General features: G+C 33.5%; 1 protein-coding gene across 1 annotated transcript; it reads right to left on the minus strand.

The window, feature by feature from the left end:
• Positions 1 to 13,429: 13,429 nt before the first annotated feature.
• Positions 13,430 to 17,651, minus strand: LOC134243119 (tyrosinase-like protein 1). The gene is made up of 5 exons (XM_062725341.1): positions 17,564 to 17,651; positions 16,400 to 16,828; positions 15,300 to 15,418; positions 15,007 to 15,197; positions 13,430 to 14,807 (listed from the first exon to the last, which is right to left on the minus strand). Exons 2-5 carry the CDS (start codon positions 16,826 to 16,828, stop codon positions 13,477 to 13,479), a joined length of 2,070 nt encoding a protein of 689 aa, XP_062581325.1. The 5' UTR covers positions 17,564 to 17,651; the 3' UTR covers positions 13,430 to 13,476.
• Between the last annotated feature and the right edge of the window lie 754 nt (positions 17,652 to 18,405).

Below are 18,405 nucleotides of genomic sequence, written 5' to 3' on the forward strand. Positions count from 1 at the left end.
ATCTAGAGGAGAACATTTATTATATACTGATACTTTGACATTACATGCGAATACGGCTCTAACATTATACATTTAGTTCGAGGGCAATATGCGTTTTGTCGGACCCAAGAAACAGTTTGGTTCGAGAGTCTACAAAACGCAATTTGCCCGAGAACACAGTATAAATGTTTTGTTATACCTTTTATTTTAATATATGTTTTTTTGAATAATATGTGTATGGCACGCCAAATTCACAAAAATGAGATAAACCTAGCTTCACATTTGATAAACTAGATTTATCGACTGTAAACTAAAGTTTACAAACCGTAAACTATAGTTAAAGATTCGTCAAGTATAGTTTTCATCTATAAAACTATATTTAACGGTTGTTAACTATAGTTTACAAAGTTAATTTAAGTTTAGATTTTGTAATAAAGCGTTAACAATAGATTTTGTGATAAACATAGATATATATATACAGTTAAGAGTTGTTAATCATAGTTTCACAAATTGTGAAACTATATTTATCAAATCGTTAACTATAGTTAACGGTTTGTGAACTATAGTTTATAAATCGTGAAACTGTATCAGATAATCTTTGTTTTGCAATCGCAAATGATTGTTTTCGGTGTTAAGTATAGTTTACGGTTGTGAAACATAGATTATCGCGTTAACTATGGTTTACAGATGTGAAATATAGATTAACGTTGTTAACTATAGTTTAAGGTTTGTAAACTAAAGTTTACAACCGATAAATGTTTATTTATATATATCCTTTTTGTGAATTTTTGACACATATATATCTTGTATACTGTCCCTTTAAGCTTTTGTAATGAAATTTAGCATAGCAACTCATGCGCATTATGTGACGAACATGTAAGCGAACCCTATTGATTTTGAGGTCAAAAGATTTAAGGTCAAGCAAAAATAAGCAAATTCTTTTTTGTCTGTTATAACACTTTCGTTTCTAAATGTACATGTATAAAATATATATATTGAGCTATTGCCATGAAATTTTACACAACAACTCCATGTGGCCTAATGAAGAGCCCTATAGATGTTGAGGTCAAAAGGTCAAAGTTCAAGGTCATAAATTTATACATTCTCTCTGTGTGTAACACTATCATTTCCGGGCGATATTTCAAGAAATTTATTTATATTCATATGAAATGTAATTTTATACACACAACTCCCTGATGGACCCCTCTCTCACTGTTAAACATCAACTAATGCAAATGGGTGCCCCGCCCATTTGTTTTATAAGTATTTATAGCATTACATGTCCAACTTTTAGCACAGGGGCATCAGGATTTTTATTGGGTAGCAAAACAGGTTTAGACATGGACTTTTTTCTTATACATTTATATAGAACTGTTTAATAAAGGCTAAATAAATTTAACACCATGGATTGTGTAAAATTTTCACAATACCGAACATGAATACATACATGTATGTGATTTCACTTCTGCATATACTTGACTCTCGCTAAAGCGATTCCGTGGTCTAGTGGTATGCTTATCGCTTCCAATGTGAGAGATTCCGGGTTGAAAAGCGCCTCGGTTGACAATGATTTTTTTTTTTTTTTGAGAAATACATTTTTTTTTTACTAAATAATAGTATATATATGCGATAAATGAAAAATTAACATTATATGTTTTTAGAAACTCGTATAAAATCATCATTACAGTGTGTGATAAATATTCCATATAAAAAGAATCTTCTATACACAAAATAAAGAATAAGCAATTAAATCTTTATATCCATAATAGTATATTTTATTTGCTTCAGCATACATGCATGTATACATTTAATAATTCTACAGATTCAGTGAGGGGGATCCGAGTCCCCCCCCCCTCCCCCCGAACTGCACATGTTTTACTTTTTCCTTAAGCGGGGGACACAAATTCTCTGAATTAGCTTGTTTCGTATAAATTTGTATAGGAACAAAGTTCTAAAGGTATAACAATCAACACTGCTTAACGACAGGTGTTATTCCAAAAAATAGTGACCGCGCAGAATTTATGCGCACACGATTCACTGTTAAAACATTCAGTATAATACCGGTATAATAAATATTGCACGTAGTTGAGTGTAACATTGAAAAATTTCACCCCTCGAAAACCTGCGCCTCGGTTGACAATGATTTTCTTAGAGTGAAATTTTTCAATGTTACACTCAACTACATGCAATATTTATACTAGTATACTGATACTGTATATATATGCTGATATTTTGACACGTTATGTTATAAACCTTAACATTATATGTTAATTTAGAAATATGCGTATACTTTAAACATTCCAGTCAGTGGCGGATCCAGGAATTTCGTAACGGGGGAGGGGGGGAGGGGCGCAGTAGGAGGCAGAGGGGTCAGGTAGCTGTGCCCCAGTGGGTCTAAGACAAGGTTCTTTTTGGGGGTCCGGTTGACACGTTCTTACAAATAAGAGATGTTTAATTTTTCCCTTGATTTTAGGATAATGGACATATAAATTTTACATACAAAATTTTCAAACGGGGTGGCGGGGGCGCACACCCTGCTCGCCCGCCCTGGATCCACCTTTGCTAGTTAAAACAAAGTAAGTTCGATCCGCCTACGGTACCTATACTGGATTGCTAAACTTCATAAGAATCCTCACAAACAAAGATACATTGCCAAATTCATTAGCCCCTTTTTTAAAAAAAATACTTCTTTAAAAGAGCAATTTCAGACGTATTGTGCTACAACATATTTTAGAGGAGACTAGAGGTAGTGTTAAAACCTAAAAAGAACTTTGAGATAGAATTAGAATTGTGATAGGTACTTATTGTTCCCTTTTAAGCAACCGATCTTTTTTTATATACCTATGAAGCAGAATTTACTCAAAATCTACAGGAGAATAAAACACTAGCTGCAGTATTCTAGAGCCCTGAGCATGATCAAATTTTTAACCAAGACAGGCTACTATCAGATAAGTTGATGTTATAGGACTTTCAACAACCTCGTTTGCAGTCAGCATTTAAAAAATTCTGTGGTTGATTTTTAATCAAATATATCTGTCATTAGGAGTGTTTTGATTGACCTATTTCATTCCAAATGTTAGGCATCTATTCGTATACTAAATCTGACTACGGAATGATCCGTACAGAAGCGTATAAGTGCTAAGGCACTGTTTCAAATTTTTCTTTTTTATCACTTTTATCTATAAATTTTACACATTTAAAACCTGTAAACAAACTTTAATTATGTGAAAAAAAATAGTATAAATTCCACTGATAAACACGGCAAATGTTGTTTTCTCTTATTAAAATTTGCATTTAAAAGTTGGCATAATAAAACAACAAACTCAGAATCTTCATTTGACATAATCCATGTAAACAGGTCAACATTGTTAAGCAGTATCAAATTAGGAAAGGTTTTAAAGATTTTATCTAAAAACTCTCTTCTTGAGTCATTATAAAGTGGACATTTTAGCAAAAAATGCAATTCATCCTCAGTTGGATTTGAGGTGCAGTAACGACAGACTCTCTCACACCTGGGAAGAATTTCATTTTTACCACATTTAATAAGTTTCCTTTCATATCTACCCGTTTCTACCCTTAAACAATGATTACTAATTCTGAATTTTGCGAGAATTACCCGATTGTCTCGGTTTTTCATATTCAAGTATTTTTCAAAATAAAAAGACCTTTTATACTTAAAATATGTAATTAATTTACCAAAGCCTTCCAAATAATTGGTATGAATATCGTTCCAAGTGTTAAAAAAACTATTATTGAGTTGTCTTTTCATGTACAATTTAAATTTGTTTTCACTTAGTTTTTTACAAAGGGACAAATTAATATTAAGTTTTTCACTGTAGAATAATATACTGGAGTACCAATCACTGTTGATGATGTTTGATTTGCACTCATTGAGAGCTGCTTTCAGTAGGTTAGATGATGTATGTTCTAGTCTATACCAGTACATGAATATTTGCTTTAACATGTCTATATATAATGGGTACCTCCCTAGTTCAGAATAGATTCCTACATTTGTACAAGATTTAGATACACCCACAATGTATTTACAGAATTTCATATTGAGTTTTTCACCTTCCCAATCTTTAAATATATCAAAAAGAGAGATATTTTTCCTTTTTGGAGTAACATTAATAATACATTGCCGTCGGTAGCGAATTGAAAGTGGATACCCCCCCCCCCCCCCCCCAGATAAGCCCCTATTTCAATGCCTATATTATTATGTCTTTGCAAAACATTGTGTGACTACCACACCCCCCACCCCCCGGTACAGATGCCTATGCTACACCCAAATATATGTATTTGCATAACTGGTATGACGCTAAAAACTTTCAATAAATTCTAGTTTACGTAGAATGCACGCAAACTGGCAAAAATTAGGTACAGTAAAACACTTCAGAAAAAAAGAATTTTCAAAGTATGGAAAAATCAAAATCGCTCAATTTTACACCCTGAAGTCACAGGTACTTGTGGACAGGACCCCCCCCCCCCCCACTGATATTCAACCCCTGGGCTTATTGGACATTTTTTTCAAAAATTCAAAAATGATATTTATTACACTTATTCATCATGTGTACGTAATGAAATAATCGTCAAAACCCCAAAACAATCGCTCCACAACAAAAAAAAATACCCCACTAAGGCCACTATACATTATAAGGGAGAAAGGTATGCCACTCCAGTTTGAAATTTCCCTAAGTAAAAGCAACGGAAGTGCATAGAGAATGTTGATAACACCCAAGAGAGATTATTATGTCAGGCCAAAACTCTCTCGGACGTTATCCTAATAAGTGAAACATTTTCTATGCACTTCCGTTGCGATTACCTAGGGAAATTTCAACGTTCTGACTGGAAAACTGTTTAAGGAGATAATCAGATATTGTGGGATTCTTACGAGATGCAGAGTTAATCCGATAGCATGCACTAAGACAGAAATATATGTAGAGACGATATGAATCGACATTTTAGGTTGAAATAAAATAAATACATGTTTTTAAACCCAGAAAGATCAGTGGAGGTACAAGGTAAACATACCTTTCTCCCTTATAATGTATAGTGGGGTATTTTTTATTTTTTTTTTTGGTGGAGCGATTGTTTAGGGGTTTTGACGATTTTTTCATATTGTACACATGATGAATAAGTGTAATAAATATACTTTTTGAAAAAAATGTCTGATTAGCCGAGGGGTTGAATATGGGGGGGGGGGGGGGGGGGGGGGGGGGGGGGGGGGGGGGGGGGGGGAGGGGTCCTGTCCACAAGTACCTGTGCCTGAAGTCACCTCATCACCGAAGAGTTATCAAACATGGTTCAATTATTTATCATACCCAAGATTTACAAGAATATTGACAAAGCCATACACATTTTTTCAAAGTGCGTTAATATGGTCGTCATTAACGCACTTTGAAAAGAAATTTTATTTTTTCAAAGTGCGTTGATTTGGTCCCAAATTTAACGCACTTTGAAAAAAAATTTCAAAGTGCCTAATTTTTCAAAGTGCGTTGTAACAATGCATGCATGGGCCAAAACGCAGTGTACTAGTACTCTCTCAATAATAAATACATTATAGACTTCTTCTACCGCCCTTGTACTTATTTTCACATGTATGTTGCAGATAAAACATCATGATAAAGTGTAAATTTTTACAGAGATTCTGCCACATGCCATACGACTGACTTATGTTTAATATTTTCGTGACAAATGAGGAAGTGCGAATCTTTAAGTCTTTCAATGGTTTCTTCCATTCTGAGTGTAAGATCTCTTCTTTGTAGCTGTTTGTACAATAGTAGCATCGATCCATTTCAAATAGCTATAGGCGTCCGTCAAGGGGATAATTTGAGTCCCTCCTTATTTAAAATATTTATCAATGACTTTCCTTCATATTTAGATTCATGTATTGATGAAGTATCGCTTCAGACACAAACTGTTAATTGTTTAATGTATGCAGATGACATTGTTATTTTATCCTCATCAGCTAAAGGTATACAAGCAAGACTCGCTAAACTTGAAAAGTATTGCTCTGATTGGTGTTTAAAGGTAAACATTCAAAAAACAAAAGTCATGATCTTTAATAAGGCTGGTCGTAATATTACACAAAAACTAATGTTTCAAAATAATATATATGATAGAATGTGTGCCCAGCTACAAATATCTTGGAGTCCACCTAAGTGTATCTGGCAAAGATATTTTTCACATTTTTCACATTTAATTGTGGTTTTACACCTTTTGAATGGATTTTCAGCATAGGAGACACCTGGATTTCTTTCTTTGAATTTCAAATGCCTTTCATTGCACACAACACACACATGATCTTTCCCTTCTCCAACATCAGGTAAGTGATTTAGACCATCCAGCTTTCATGTAGCAAGATTAGAGCTTTATAAAAAAACATTAAAAGCATATTATAAACTAAGAAAGGATTTTATTGATTTAAACCCTGGGATTAAAACCAGTATACATGTATTTGACTCTACCATTAAACCAATTCTTTTGTATAATGCAGAGGTGTGGGGTGCAAGTAATATAAATACTAAAAAATTCCTAAACTGCCAAAATTTAACAGTTGAAGACTGCTTTAAAAATCTACCCTGTGAAAGAATACATCTTAAATTCTGTAAATATATTCTCTGCGTTCATAAGAAAAGCACAAATTTTGCAGTACTGTCTGAATTGGGAAGGTTCCCCCTGCATTATGATATTGCCAGGTTGTTGATTAAAAGTTGGTATAGATTTGAGAATTTGTCCATAGAATTTCCTTTACTTAAAGATGCATATGAATGTAGTAAAAAGCTTTTTGTGAATGGAAAGAACTCATGGTTTGCATTTATACAGAAATTAAGAAAATTACTGAATATTAAAGATGTATCTTACTTTGGATACGTTACGGTGTTCCAAACCATCTTCTTCACTTATAGAAAAATTCAAATATCTTCTGATTTGCATAACACCGGTCTCTCGTTACTTGTTATGGGACATATAAATTTAAGTCATTTTGTCATAAAATTTTATTAGATTATTATGTGAAGAAATGGTATACAAGTTATAAAAGTTACACCGATGGCAAATTATCCACATATGTGAAACTCAAACAAAATTGGGGTTATGAGAATTATTTATCAGTTGTTAAAAATTTTCATCACAGAAAATCTTTATGTAAATTAAGAATTTCCTGCCACAGATTACAAATTGAAGTGGGTAGATTTACCAATATTCCTCGAGAAGATCGATTATGTAATAGATGTAATTCTAACAACATAGATGATGAAACTCATTTTTTAATAACATGTAAAAAATTTGATCATCAAAGAAAAGAAATGTTTCAGTTAATTAATCATAAATTTCCACTATTTTCAGCTTTAGATGATGAACAAAAACTTTATTGGTTACTCAATACAGAAGATAAGGAAACTCTTAATTTTGTGGGCAAATTTACAAATGATAACATGTTATAGTACCATTAGTCTTTTACACATACATGCATATTTGATGTATTCCTTTTAGACAGGATTATTGTTGAAATGATTTATGTCAATTACTAATTGTATAATTGTTTTGCTATTCATTGGCTTATCTTTTCCTTATTATTGTAACAATTTCATACTTGTCTGTTATGGGCTCTAAATTAGAAATAAAATGTTCTGTTCTGTTCTGTTCTATTCTTATGCTTAAAAATTCACTTGGTTTAAGATTTCTTTAAAATTTTATAGACTGACTGAAATTATTATTGTCCAAATTCTTTAAAAAAATTCTAGACAAAATTTGGTCATATAAACTTCACCTTAGCTGCAGAACTGTAGCTTCTTAACCTATCAACAGTTTCGGAATAAATTACAGAATTTTGAAGGAGACGCGAGATTTTGCACGGTGTCTTGAAAGATAACAGTTACCTAAAATATAAAAATTGATTGTTACCTATGTTTAAGTTTAGCGATCTCAACACCATGATTAAAATTGTCAACATTACAGACACGTAGCAACAGTGGGGGCCGGGGGGGGGGGGGGGGGGGCTAACCCCCTTTTTTCCCAACATTACTTTTACTATTGAAAATATTCATTGAAAGACAGTTTGCCCCCCCCCCCCCCCCAGTTTTTACAACGGTAAATTGATATAAGGGAAATGTAGTATTGTATGAAAAAATTGAACTGAAAGAAATCCGCAGCTGAAAAAAGTTGGTATCCATGATTAAAATTGTCAACATTACAGACACGTAGCAACAGTGGGGGCCGGGGGGGGGGGGGCGGCTAACCCCCCTTTTTTTCCCAACATTACTTTTACTATTGAAAATGTTCATTGAAAGACAGTTTGCCCCCCCCCCCACCCCAGTTTTTACAACGGTAAATTGATATAAGGGAAATGTAGTATTGTACGAAAAAATTGAACTGAAAGAAATCCGCAGCTGAAAAAAGTTGGTATCAAGCCCCCCCACACCACCACCACCACCACCACGAAATAGGATTTTCGATTTTGGGCAATGTTTTTTTTTTGTTTTGCTTGTCAACCTTTTCCAGGTTAGCCAAAAAAAAAAATTTGGGCTGGCCCACCCCCCACTTTCAAAAACGATGCTACTTGCCTGCATTAAATCTTCGCAAAAGTTTCTGCTAATACGGTAATGACACTATCGAAATGTTACCCCCCCCCCCCCCCCCCGAATCATCAGGAAGTTATATTTCATAGAAATTTCCATCGGGTCCTGATCATATATATTTATAATTATGTTGGAGCACTTTAAAGCTATCAAAATTAAACATGATGTGCCAATCACTCGTGTGTCTAATTACGGTTCATTATAACTAAATTATAACAGGAAAATATGCCCTTCCCGCTCGTTTTGTGACTGCTTGTAAATGTTTAACCTTTACACCCCATTATCAATTAAGCCCTTCATTATTTAGCCTCATTCGTCAGAATATTTAAAACCACTCTTCTTACTGACAAATAACGGCTTCTTTGAATTTGTCAGGTGTAGACTGAAATAGGTTTTCCTCAAAACCATATGACTAATTCAATCTATTAAGTATATTATTACTTTTACTCAAAAAATTTAACTGCATCAGAGAAAACTTGATCCCCACTCATATCTTGTTTATTATTTCAATAATTTTTCCGGTATTCTCTAGATTTTACAATATATCAAATGTTAACGTATATACCTGAATAAATAACATCATACAACCATCGCAGGGGACCAATTTTATGATTTTTCTGTTTAACTGAAAATAAATGAGCAAGACATATCTAAAATATGTTTTAAGTTGGGTTTTCTAGGAAACAACTGTTTACTTGGAAGTTAAGGGGTTCAAAAATATGAAGGAAATGCATATGTTTCAAAAAACCTACAACATCTGATTTTGATCCCTCCGATGTGTAACCGCACGTATTCAAAATTGCACACAATAATCGAAAAGGAACTTAAAATATTTATCTATCTGACAAACATTTAGATTAATTATTAATAGGAAGTGAATTTGATTAAAATTTAGGAAATGTGAACTAGCTATAGAAATAAAGAACAATAATTATGCCACAAAATGAATAAAGCACAAAGTAATCTAATTGAAATAATATTGCATTCTCATTGCTAACCTGTGCACGTCAAGTGTCTCGTAGTGCTATCAATCGATCATGTTTCAGTGTGGTTCATGAAAGGGACAGTTAAAGACGAGAGATAATTAAAAGACACCACAACTTATCATAGTGACGATACAGACAGATAAACTGTTTATAAATGATTTAGCTCATTCAGGAACATAAAATGTTGATAAGTTTTCCATATATTAATCTTTTTTTTTTTTTTGAAAAATCAAACTTTCTGACACATGAAGAATCCTTCAGAAAAGACATGTATCTCGATTTGTGAACTAAAAACTTTCAACTCATCCTACATGAAAGCATAATGTCTAGATAAAAATTGATGCAGCAAAATTTATTTGAACTCAACACGAAATAACAATTAAAGTCTTGAACTATCATCAAATTATGCAGCTACAAAATGAGGAACTATTAAACTGGGTTTAAAAATGATTTTTTTTTAAATCTACTGGATTTTGTTTGTTTGTTTGTTTTTCTGTGACTTGCAGTAGACTTTTACTCTGGAAAATACAGTATATCAGAAAAAGTGAAGGCAATTTGGATTTTCCAAAATTAATAGTTGCAGAGAAATTACCGAAGAAATTAAATCATTCAAAGTAAATATATATGATTAAAAGCTGAGGAAATGTATAAATTAGCCTTGATTTATCGTATCTCCTTTAAAAATCAGCATTTTTTTAATTTATTTTTTTTTTATTTTGGTAATGACCTTGTTTGCAAGTACAAATTACGCTTCAATGGGGTTTTTTGGGACTGAGGTTTTCCCCACAACATTTAAGGTTATTGCTGTTTTACCATTTTGACTACGGATTACTCCGTTTATCCGTTCAATACTTACTGTACATGTAGGACTCCTGACGGGTCGACAGGGGACGCGTTCTCGTCCTAGGTAACTGATCCCAGGTGTTTAAAGAGGGTCTGGATTCTTTGCCCTGTTTTTTTGTTGAAAATTTGAGTACCGTTATACCCTTATGGTTACCCAAGATAATCTGATTTATTTAATCAGGGTCTTATCTTTAAGATTAAGGCCATGTCATGATGGTTATGAGTAAAGAAAAATGCGAAGGGATTTTTTCTAGGAATTTTACGAAGCATAAACAGGGGATATCGAACGAGTGAAGTTATACCTAATGTTTCGTAAAAGCTTGTAAATGAATCATGATCCTGTTTCTCCTGTAATCCAGCTGCCTGCTGAAGAGATGTTTGCTTTGCTCCTCACAATTTGGTCAAAGATCTGAACGAGGAGTCATGTACTTGATATGCGAACAGCAATACTTCCAAAGAAGTTTGAACCAACATGCCGTTGGTTCGTTTCTGTTGCCTACGAGAAATGCAGTAAACACGTTTTGCCAGATGATAGCAAAAAATATAATAAATTGTAAATGGTGGAACATACAGTGTACCTTTGGTTTGAAAAGGGTCGCACTAAAAATTATTTGGTGTCATGTGCAAATTACTTAATAGGCGTACATTAAACCAAGTCCCCGGAACCATCTCTAACTCAGGAAGCTCAAAACAATCATAAACATGTATATTATTAAAATCTAATTTTTCTTTGGTTATTAAGTTATTAATAATTAGTCCTATATCCTGAAAAAATACGTTTGCGATGTTTATAATCGTCTTTTATCCTGTTGAGGTTGGAAAACGTCATCGTGTTTAAAGTTACGACAATTTTTAAGATGCAAGTTAAGACGGCTCTTTGAAGCAATTAAATGACTAAGATAAGTCGTACAATGCTTTAGGCTTAAGACAGCTTCATCACCATTCCATACTTACAGAGAATAAGAGGGATGTACACGTGTTGCTGTTTAAATTAAAAAAAAAAAACCAAAATCGCTTCCCTTGAGTTTTGCCTCAAAACTAAGCGCGTTGCATTAAATTAGAATTGCGTAAATTTTCATCTGATGATAAAATTGAATAGATATCTGATTATATATAATAATGTTGTATATATTTTTAAAATTTTTCCCTCTCTGCTCTCCCAGTAGTAAGTTGCCTTATTACAATGTGGAAGGTTCCTAGATGTCACACGTGCATACCTGATGCCTGACAATGCGGTGAGATCAGGAATACAGTGAGTGCTTGACTTTCTATTTGAAATCGCCTACAAAGTGTACTGATTTTTTTAAAGTGTACTTTAAAGTGTACTGTTGATTTTTTTAATGAAAATAATAACACTTCCGTTTAGCGATTTCCCTTCAACATATCTTAACATTTAAAATGACGGGCCGTTGTCCAAAAAGAAAGGACACTGTTCCACAATAGTCGGAAAAAACAGCTCGCATTGTGACCACAGAACCATTACCTCTCATAAGTTTTATTTTGTCATGTGTGACCTTTAGTATAATTAATTTTCGACACATATCATAATGCACTCAGTTCAGAGAAAAAGCCACTGAAATAATCATACAGTCATCAAATCATTGAGGAACTCTCGCTTCATGTTTACAAATCAGGGAAGAATTGACTCTCGGACTCTGTATGCAGAATATTAACTTGCTTAACTTAATACATTAGATAAGATTGAAATGAAGCATTTTCAGATTGTTAAGATATTTATTATGCTACACATCAGTCCTCCGGAAGATTTTTTAAATATTCATATCAAAACCGTCGAAAGAAATATTCTTTAAAAAATTGAGCAAATTATTGATATTTACTTATTACATGCCATAAACCATAAATTGGAACAAACATGCCTATAAATCAAGTCGTTATTTCTTAAATATTTCGGTGTATCCCCGACATTTTCTATAAATAATTACCTTTGTTGATTAACGCTTATGATACCTGGAAATCCACTAAATGTGTACGAGAAGATATTAATTTAAGTATGTTAAATACTTTAATTTTTAATCTTGGCTCGAAACTTTTGTCATAAAAACAAATTAATGTAAAAAAAAAAAATGTGAAAAGAAAAGAATGCACTTCAAAAGTGTGATTTTTTTTTTTTCGATTAAAGGCAAATGCCATGAATCAATTTTTCTTTGTTTTTTTGTTTTTTTTCCCGCTACATTAATGTAATTTTCAGAATTGGCTTTCTATTGTTGATAGACTCAACTCTATTGTATATTTTCTCCACCATGATTGATTGATTGTGCATAATTATTATAAAATTCGCTATTATTTAAGGATAACCTGATTTGTTCATAAATTCCAGGTACAGTTAAACACGCTTATAACGAACTGCTTAGGGACCAACAATTCTGATACGCTATATAAACTTAATTCGCTATATTCGTTCAGTTCGCAATTCTTATGAAACCTATGGGGGAAAATTAACTTTTCTATAAGCGTATATTCAGTATAAGCGGGTTCGCTTTAATCACTTTTGTCTTCGACCTCATGTGGCCGGGAAATAAACATTCATTCTACATTCTGCATGTGTAAAATGCAGAATAGTTCGTATAGTTTGGTTTCCTTAGATAAGAATCTCTTGTAATATTTTGTCTCTCAACTAACATGTTTTAATTAAAAAGACTTTTATTATGAAAAAACAGTGAGATCATAGTACACAAAAAACGAAAACAAAAAAATTAACAGAAATAAATAAAACATATGTATAAAGAAAGGACATGAACTTCGGGAAGGATCACATTCAATCTGACTCAAACTGGTTAACAGTGCATGCATTAAATATTCGTTCAAATACAATTTTGTTCATGTTAAACACCCCGAATTAAACACCAAATGTATGTTTTCTCACGGCTTTACACATTTATTTTGAAATACAGTTTAAATTGCGCCCCCCCCCCCACTCCTGAATTTGCCGAAAGAAATATTGATGACAATTTCTTCATAGGATTATAGTCGTACTGTTCTTTAAAGTAAAAGAAGTTTTGCAAGAAAAAAAATAACAAAAAGTACCAATTCCAAATAATTTACTTTATGATATAAGGGTTTAGTATCATTTACTCCCATGGCCACTTATTTTGATGATCACAGACAAATGTTATAGGGATATTACCAACCCCGAACAGTGGGCCTTTATCTATGTGGACGCTAAATGCTGCGGCAACGGCGCTGGCGTACGTGGAGCTGAACATAAATGGAAACTCCGTGGTTACCTCGAAGGTTCCTGAGCACGGCTCGTAGTCCTTTCCATTAGTACCCGGGACAGGACAAGCAACGTGGCAAGATCGCCCACAAGTGTCGAAGGCTGTCAAAATAACTTTTGTTGGTTTTTCCTCAGTTGGTTTTTTAATGGCGATGTAACTGACGGATGAGTAAATGGGTTGTCTCTCATCAATGATAGCGTAATCCTTGTATCTCCCAGCATAGTTTAAACCGTCTGACTGAACATAAACCTTGGCAGCACCTGAGCCAGAGGAACTACATGTTTTCTTGTATTCAACTTGATTATGGATCCCGATTTCATCGGCAATTTGTCGGAAGTTTTCTATATCATACATATCCTTGGTACCGTTTTGCCCAGGAAAAGTGGCATGGAAGTTGAATCCCTTTGGTCGTTCAAAAAGAACTTTGATATTTAACCATGCCCAGTTGGTCATATCCACTCGTCCATCTATGATAAATGTATTTTGATAAGCCTGGTCCAGCGTGGAGAGGGCTGTTTCACTAGACTGAAGAACGTTCAATGTTTTATTATCGACATTTTCATCGGTCAATGATTGTGGACGAGTTGTAGGCTCCGATGGACTCGAAGCTGTTGGAGGAAGTTTTGGGCCATAAACTGTGCCTTGTTGTTGATCAACACTTCGCTTCTTCCTGGACATCCAAAAGAAGTTCGATCTTGTCCTTGGTGCGATGGATCTGGAAACACACACTTGATTCCTGCAAATCAGATAAGGACTTCCATCGCAATTGGGACATCTAGGCATCGGTCTATAGGTGACCATTCTATCGTAGGTGTCTGACAAAGCTTCTAAGTTTGAAATTGGGCGGAGGAAAGGTCTGAAATCTGCTCTTTGGAAGAATTCGTGACCATTTGGCACATCATGACCCATGGGGTAATCCCTCTGTGGATCTACCCCCCTTGTTCTTTGAAGACCTTTAAAGGCTATCCATATAAGAGTAAAAAATGAATGGATGAAGTAGAAGAGAGGATCAAACCAAGCAGTATTGAGGCGAGCCATATGTCCATCTACCCAGTTGTGTACACCATTGTGATGAACCTCGACAGAAAAGACAGATAGTCCTCTGCTTGGCTCTGAAATTTCAGCTAGTCTCCTTCTGCTCAACATTGCACGGATTCCCTGTTTTCTGGCCAAAGATTCACCAGCTAAAATGAAACGATTAAATTCAAAATATGCAGAACTGTAATGAAACCCAACATACTGAGGTATTAATGGAGAAATACTAGCAAATAAACGTTCACCGAACAAAAAAATTAGGAATCAGCACAATATTTATTCTTCAAAATGTCAACACATTTAGACGTTTCTTCTATTAAAGGTAAACTGATAACTTCCAGTACGTACCTGATCCGATATTTCGGATGATGGGCGTCCCGATAATTGTTCTCCATTGACCAAATGGACCGTCTCTGACGGCACCATTGCCGCTCCCAAAGAACAGAGGAGACCAAATGATTGAGTTTGTGGGATCGTTCATATCGGCATCCATTGTCATATCCCAGTAAGCCAAAGGGGTACGACAGGCTGTTTCCATACTGAAAAAAAAGTCCTAATTATTCCTTAAAAATGTACTTTATGGGGAGAGAAGTACTCAGTATTAGGATTCTTTTTAGGATTAGAAAAGAAAGTATATTTACATTAACATCATAAGAGCATGTCTTGGAAAGAAACCAGGACCACCGTGCATGTTTTCAGCTGCTCTTCCAGTGTGCAAAGAACCAATCAAATCGTAGGTACTCATACTTGAATCAATGGACTGAAAACAGAAAAAATAATTAATAGAGAGAAAGAAAGGGGATTTTTTTGCTGCTGAATTACTCATATGTGATAGGTGATGTTCTACACAAGTTCCGTGTCAATGTCGTTTTTATGAATGATTAATAAATTGTCAAAATGGGTTCTCCACAAGAAATGATTTGCAGTTATCAAAGGTCGTCTGACGAACGACTACGTATATCTGTCAACACCTGTGGTAGGGTGAAGTTGAAATTGAGAATGACAGCTAAATGATTTTTTAAGACAAACATTAAGTTTCTCATTTGACAATAATTCAGGCGTTAATGATTTTTATGCGATCAGCTATAAATACGATGTATTCTAGGCACTTTCTGTCAAAGTGATCTTGACAATTAAAACTTGATTAAAGAATGACAATTAAAAACAAATTTAAGCTTCAAAAACATGATGTTACCTGGAAATTAAGAAATTGAAATGCGACCCATGTTTCTTTTCATGAACATATTCTAATGTGGGTAATTTGTGAAGTATAGCTGACACAAATGCAATTTTTTGCTGAATGCAGACGGACTTTTAAAAATTTAATTAAAGGTGCAATACATTTATAATGATGGAAAAATAGTCGTTAAAAATCTTTCAATATCAAAACAAAGTAAAAAAGGAAGTTAATGGTTATCTAGAAAATACATTTAGAACCAATTCTCATCCTGCTCTTGTTTACTAATTACTAAGTTTTGAACCCTACTCGCTTTGAACAATGGTTGGAAGGGTTAAAACATTAAACTAGTTTATCTTCATTTGACTGAAATAAAATAAACTGCTTTTTAAATAAATCACTTTTCACCTCTCATTGTCCAGCTTCAAAGTCTGGTTCAACGTGTTCTTTTTTAAAAACATACAAGGTATTCTAAATTATCTTATTCAGCCAGGTCTTATTGGATCAGTATGTGTCTCTTTACATTTTGAATGTAAGAATATTTCCTTTTTTAAAAAAACTTACATAATCATTCTTTAATCTGGTAAAACAGCTGGTGAGTCTCAGTAACTGCGCTCTTGATAATGTCCTGACTTCCTGCCGAATTCTCCATGTTTGGATAACCTGTCTTTTGCTCCTCGGTTTCTCATGGTTCTTTTTAATCTCGTGAATTTCTCCATCGAGTTGTCTGAAAAGGGATTCCAGGTACCTAACGCCATCTTTTGTGATGTTATGTGTGAACCTAGGTTCATCCATATTTAAGGCTAGTTTGGTAAAGCAGTAGTTTTGGATGAACTGGCCTGGTGTATCTGACATACTGACATTAATGGACTTGTACATGAAACACTCTTGTAATGCCTTGGGTGTTGGGATCGGTGTCATCAACCCTGGAACGGTTGGCAGGGCAACGAGTGCCAAAACCATACAAAGCATGGCCGCTCTTCCTCGATTCATCTGTGGTTGGGAAGGGAAAAGAAAATGTTTTATTACGTACATTAATTATATTATCTAATATTACTAAAATGCATCCTTATTCTATATTTGAGAATGATTACTTTATACTAAACAGAACCACGAATGAAAAAGTACAGATCATTGCAAAATACATTTATTCTATTGGGAAAGGGAAATTCTTTTTGATTAAAGAAACCCAAATAGCTAAAGTTGTTAATATCCTGTTACGTCCGTCAAGGAAAAACCACATAGCAGATTTTGTGTCTAACTCGTTTTAAAAATGATTACATAAGCTAAAAAAGATTTGTGTAAAATATAAATGTTGCTTTCTATATAACTAACGTGCGTTTTAGCTTTACGTTTAATGTTTTTTTTTAATCAAATTAACTTCACTTATTTATCTTTTAATTAATAAATAAGAATTGTTTGGATAAAACATTATTTTTATTGAATTATTCTTGGCCTCAACAGCAGACAAGGCTAACATTTGGAAAATGATGAAAAATAAACTAAAAAAAAAATAGGCAAAAAGATCAATTCCAGCCAGACTTGTCTGAGACAATATCTTTATATCCTGTATATTTCCTCATGAAAGGGTCCATTCATTTTAAGCAAGAAAAAAGACACTAAATGAAATCCAAAATTCAATCTTAAAGTATTCTATTCAAGATTAGCATCCATGTGTCTCATCTCCAGCGAAAAGATGAAAATTTAAGGTAAGAACCTAGAGCCTACCTTCCCCACCGCTCCTAATTTCCAGGTAAAAGTCACGGTCCCTTTCAACTGTTACCTGTAAATATATATAGCATGCCAAGTGAACATCATGAAATCTGATTGGACTTTGAGATTTCTTAAAAATTTGAATACGAGACTTTAAGAAACAATTATGAAGCTGTCAAAAAATTAGAAGTTTAATAAAATTATTAATAATAAAGGGCGTTTCTTTGTCCTTGCTTGTCGATTGTTAGGTACATCTTCCAGGTTAAACACTGACATGCTGTTCTTTCGCCATGATTTGATGGCATATTTTTTTCAGCTTGTATGTTGCAATGAATGGTGTAATTGGAATTTATATCATTTTTTAAAATCAGATGTTCTTTAATACTTGAAAAAATTACAATAAGATGACATTTGAAATAATCAGTCGCACATTTTTTTTTTATTATCATTTTTTGTATATAAACGTATAGGCTGTGGTAAAACAATTATAAAAAAAATACACAAATGAGATTATTAAAAAAAAAAAACAACAGAAATGAATAGGTTTCAGTAAAAAAAAAAATCTTCATTTAGAGGAGTGAAATGTTTTAAAGTAATCGTATATTGTATGGATTCTTTTGGTACAAATATTATTGTGTTTACTTCTTTTTAACTGTACTCGTTAAGTAAAGACTTGTGCGTAAATTTTGATCTGAACAAAATTCAGCAGAATTAATACAATTAAAGAAAATGGTACAAATACTTTTCTTTTATTTAGAAGAATTATGAGAAATCTACAGAATGAATAGTACTTTGATATTTTTCTGCATTCTACATTAATTCAGTCAATGAATAAGTTATGATCGATCGTTCTCAAA

Source organism: Saccostrea cucullata, unplaced genomic scaffold, assembly GCF_032062105.1.
Source record: "Saccostrea cucullata isolate Sc308-1 unplaced genomic scaffold, CSIRO_AGI_Scuc_v1 ctg161, whole genome shotgun sequence".
NCBI lineage: Eukaryota > Metazoa > Mollusca > Bivalvia > Ostreida > Ostreidae > Saccostrea > Saccostrea cuccullata.

Bases quoted from the DNA above. Each gene is read 5' to 3' on its own strand.
- LOC134243119 (XM_062725341.1), bottom strand. From the start codon at position 16,828: ATGAATCGAGGAAGAGCGGCCATGCTTTGTATGGTTTTGGCACTCGTT. The intron at 15,419-16,399 runs GTAAGTTTTTTT...TTCTGTTTTCAG, and splicing joins CCAGATTAAAGAATGATTAT to TCCATTGATTCAAGTATGAG. The intron at 14,808-15,006 runs GTACGTACTGGA...GTTTCATTTTAG, and splicing joins CATCCGAAATATCGGATCAG to CTGGTGAATCTTTGGCCAGA.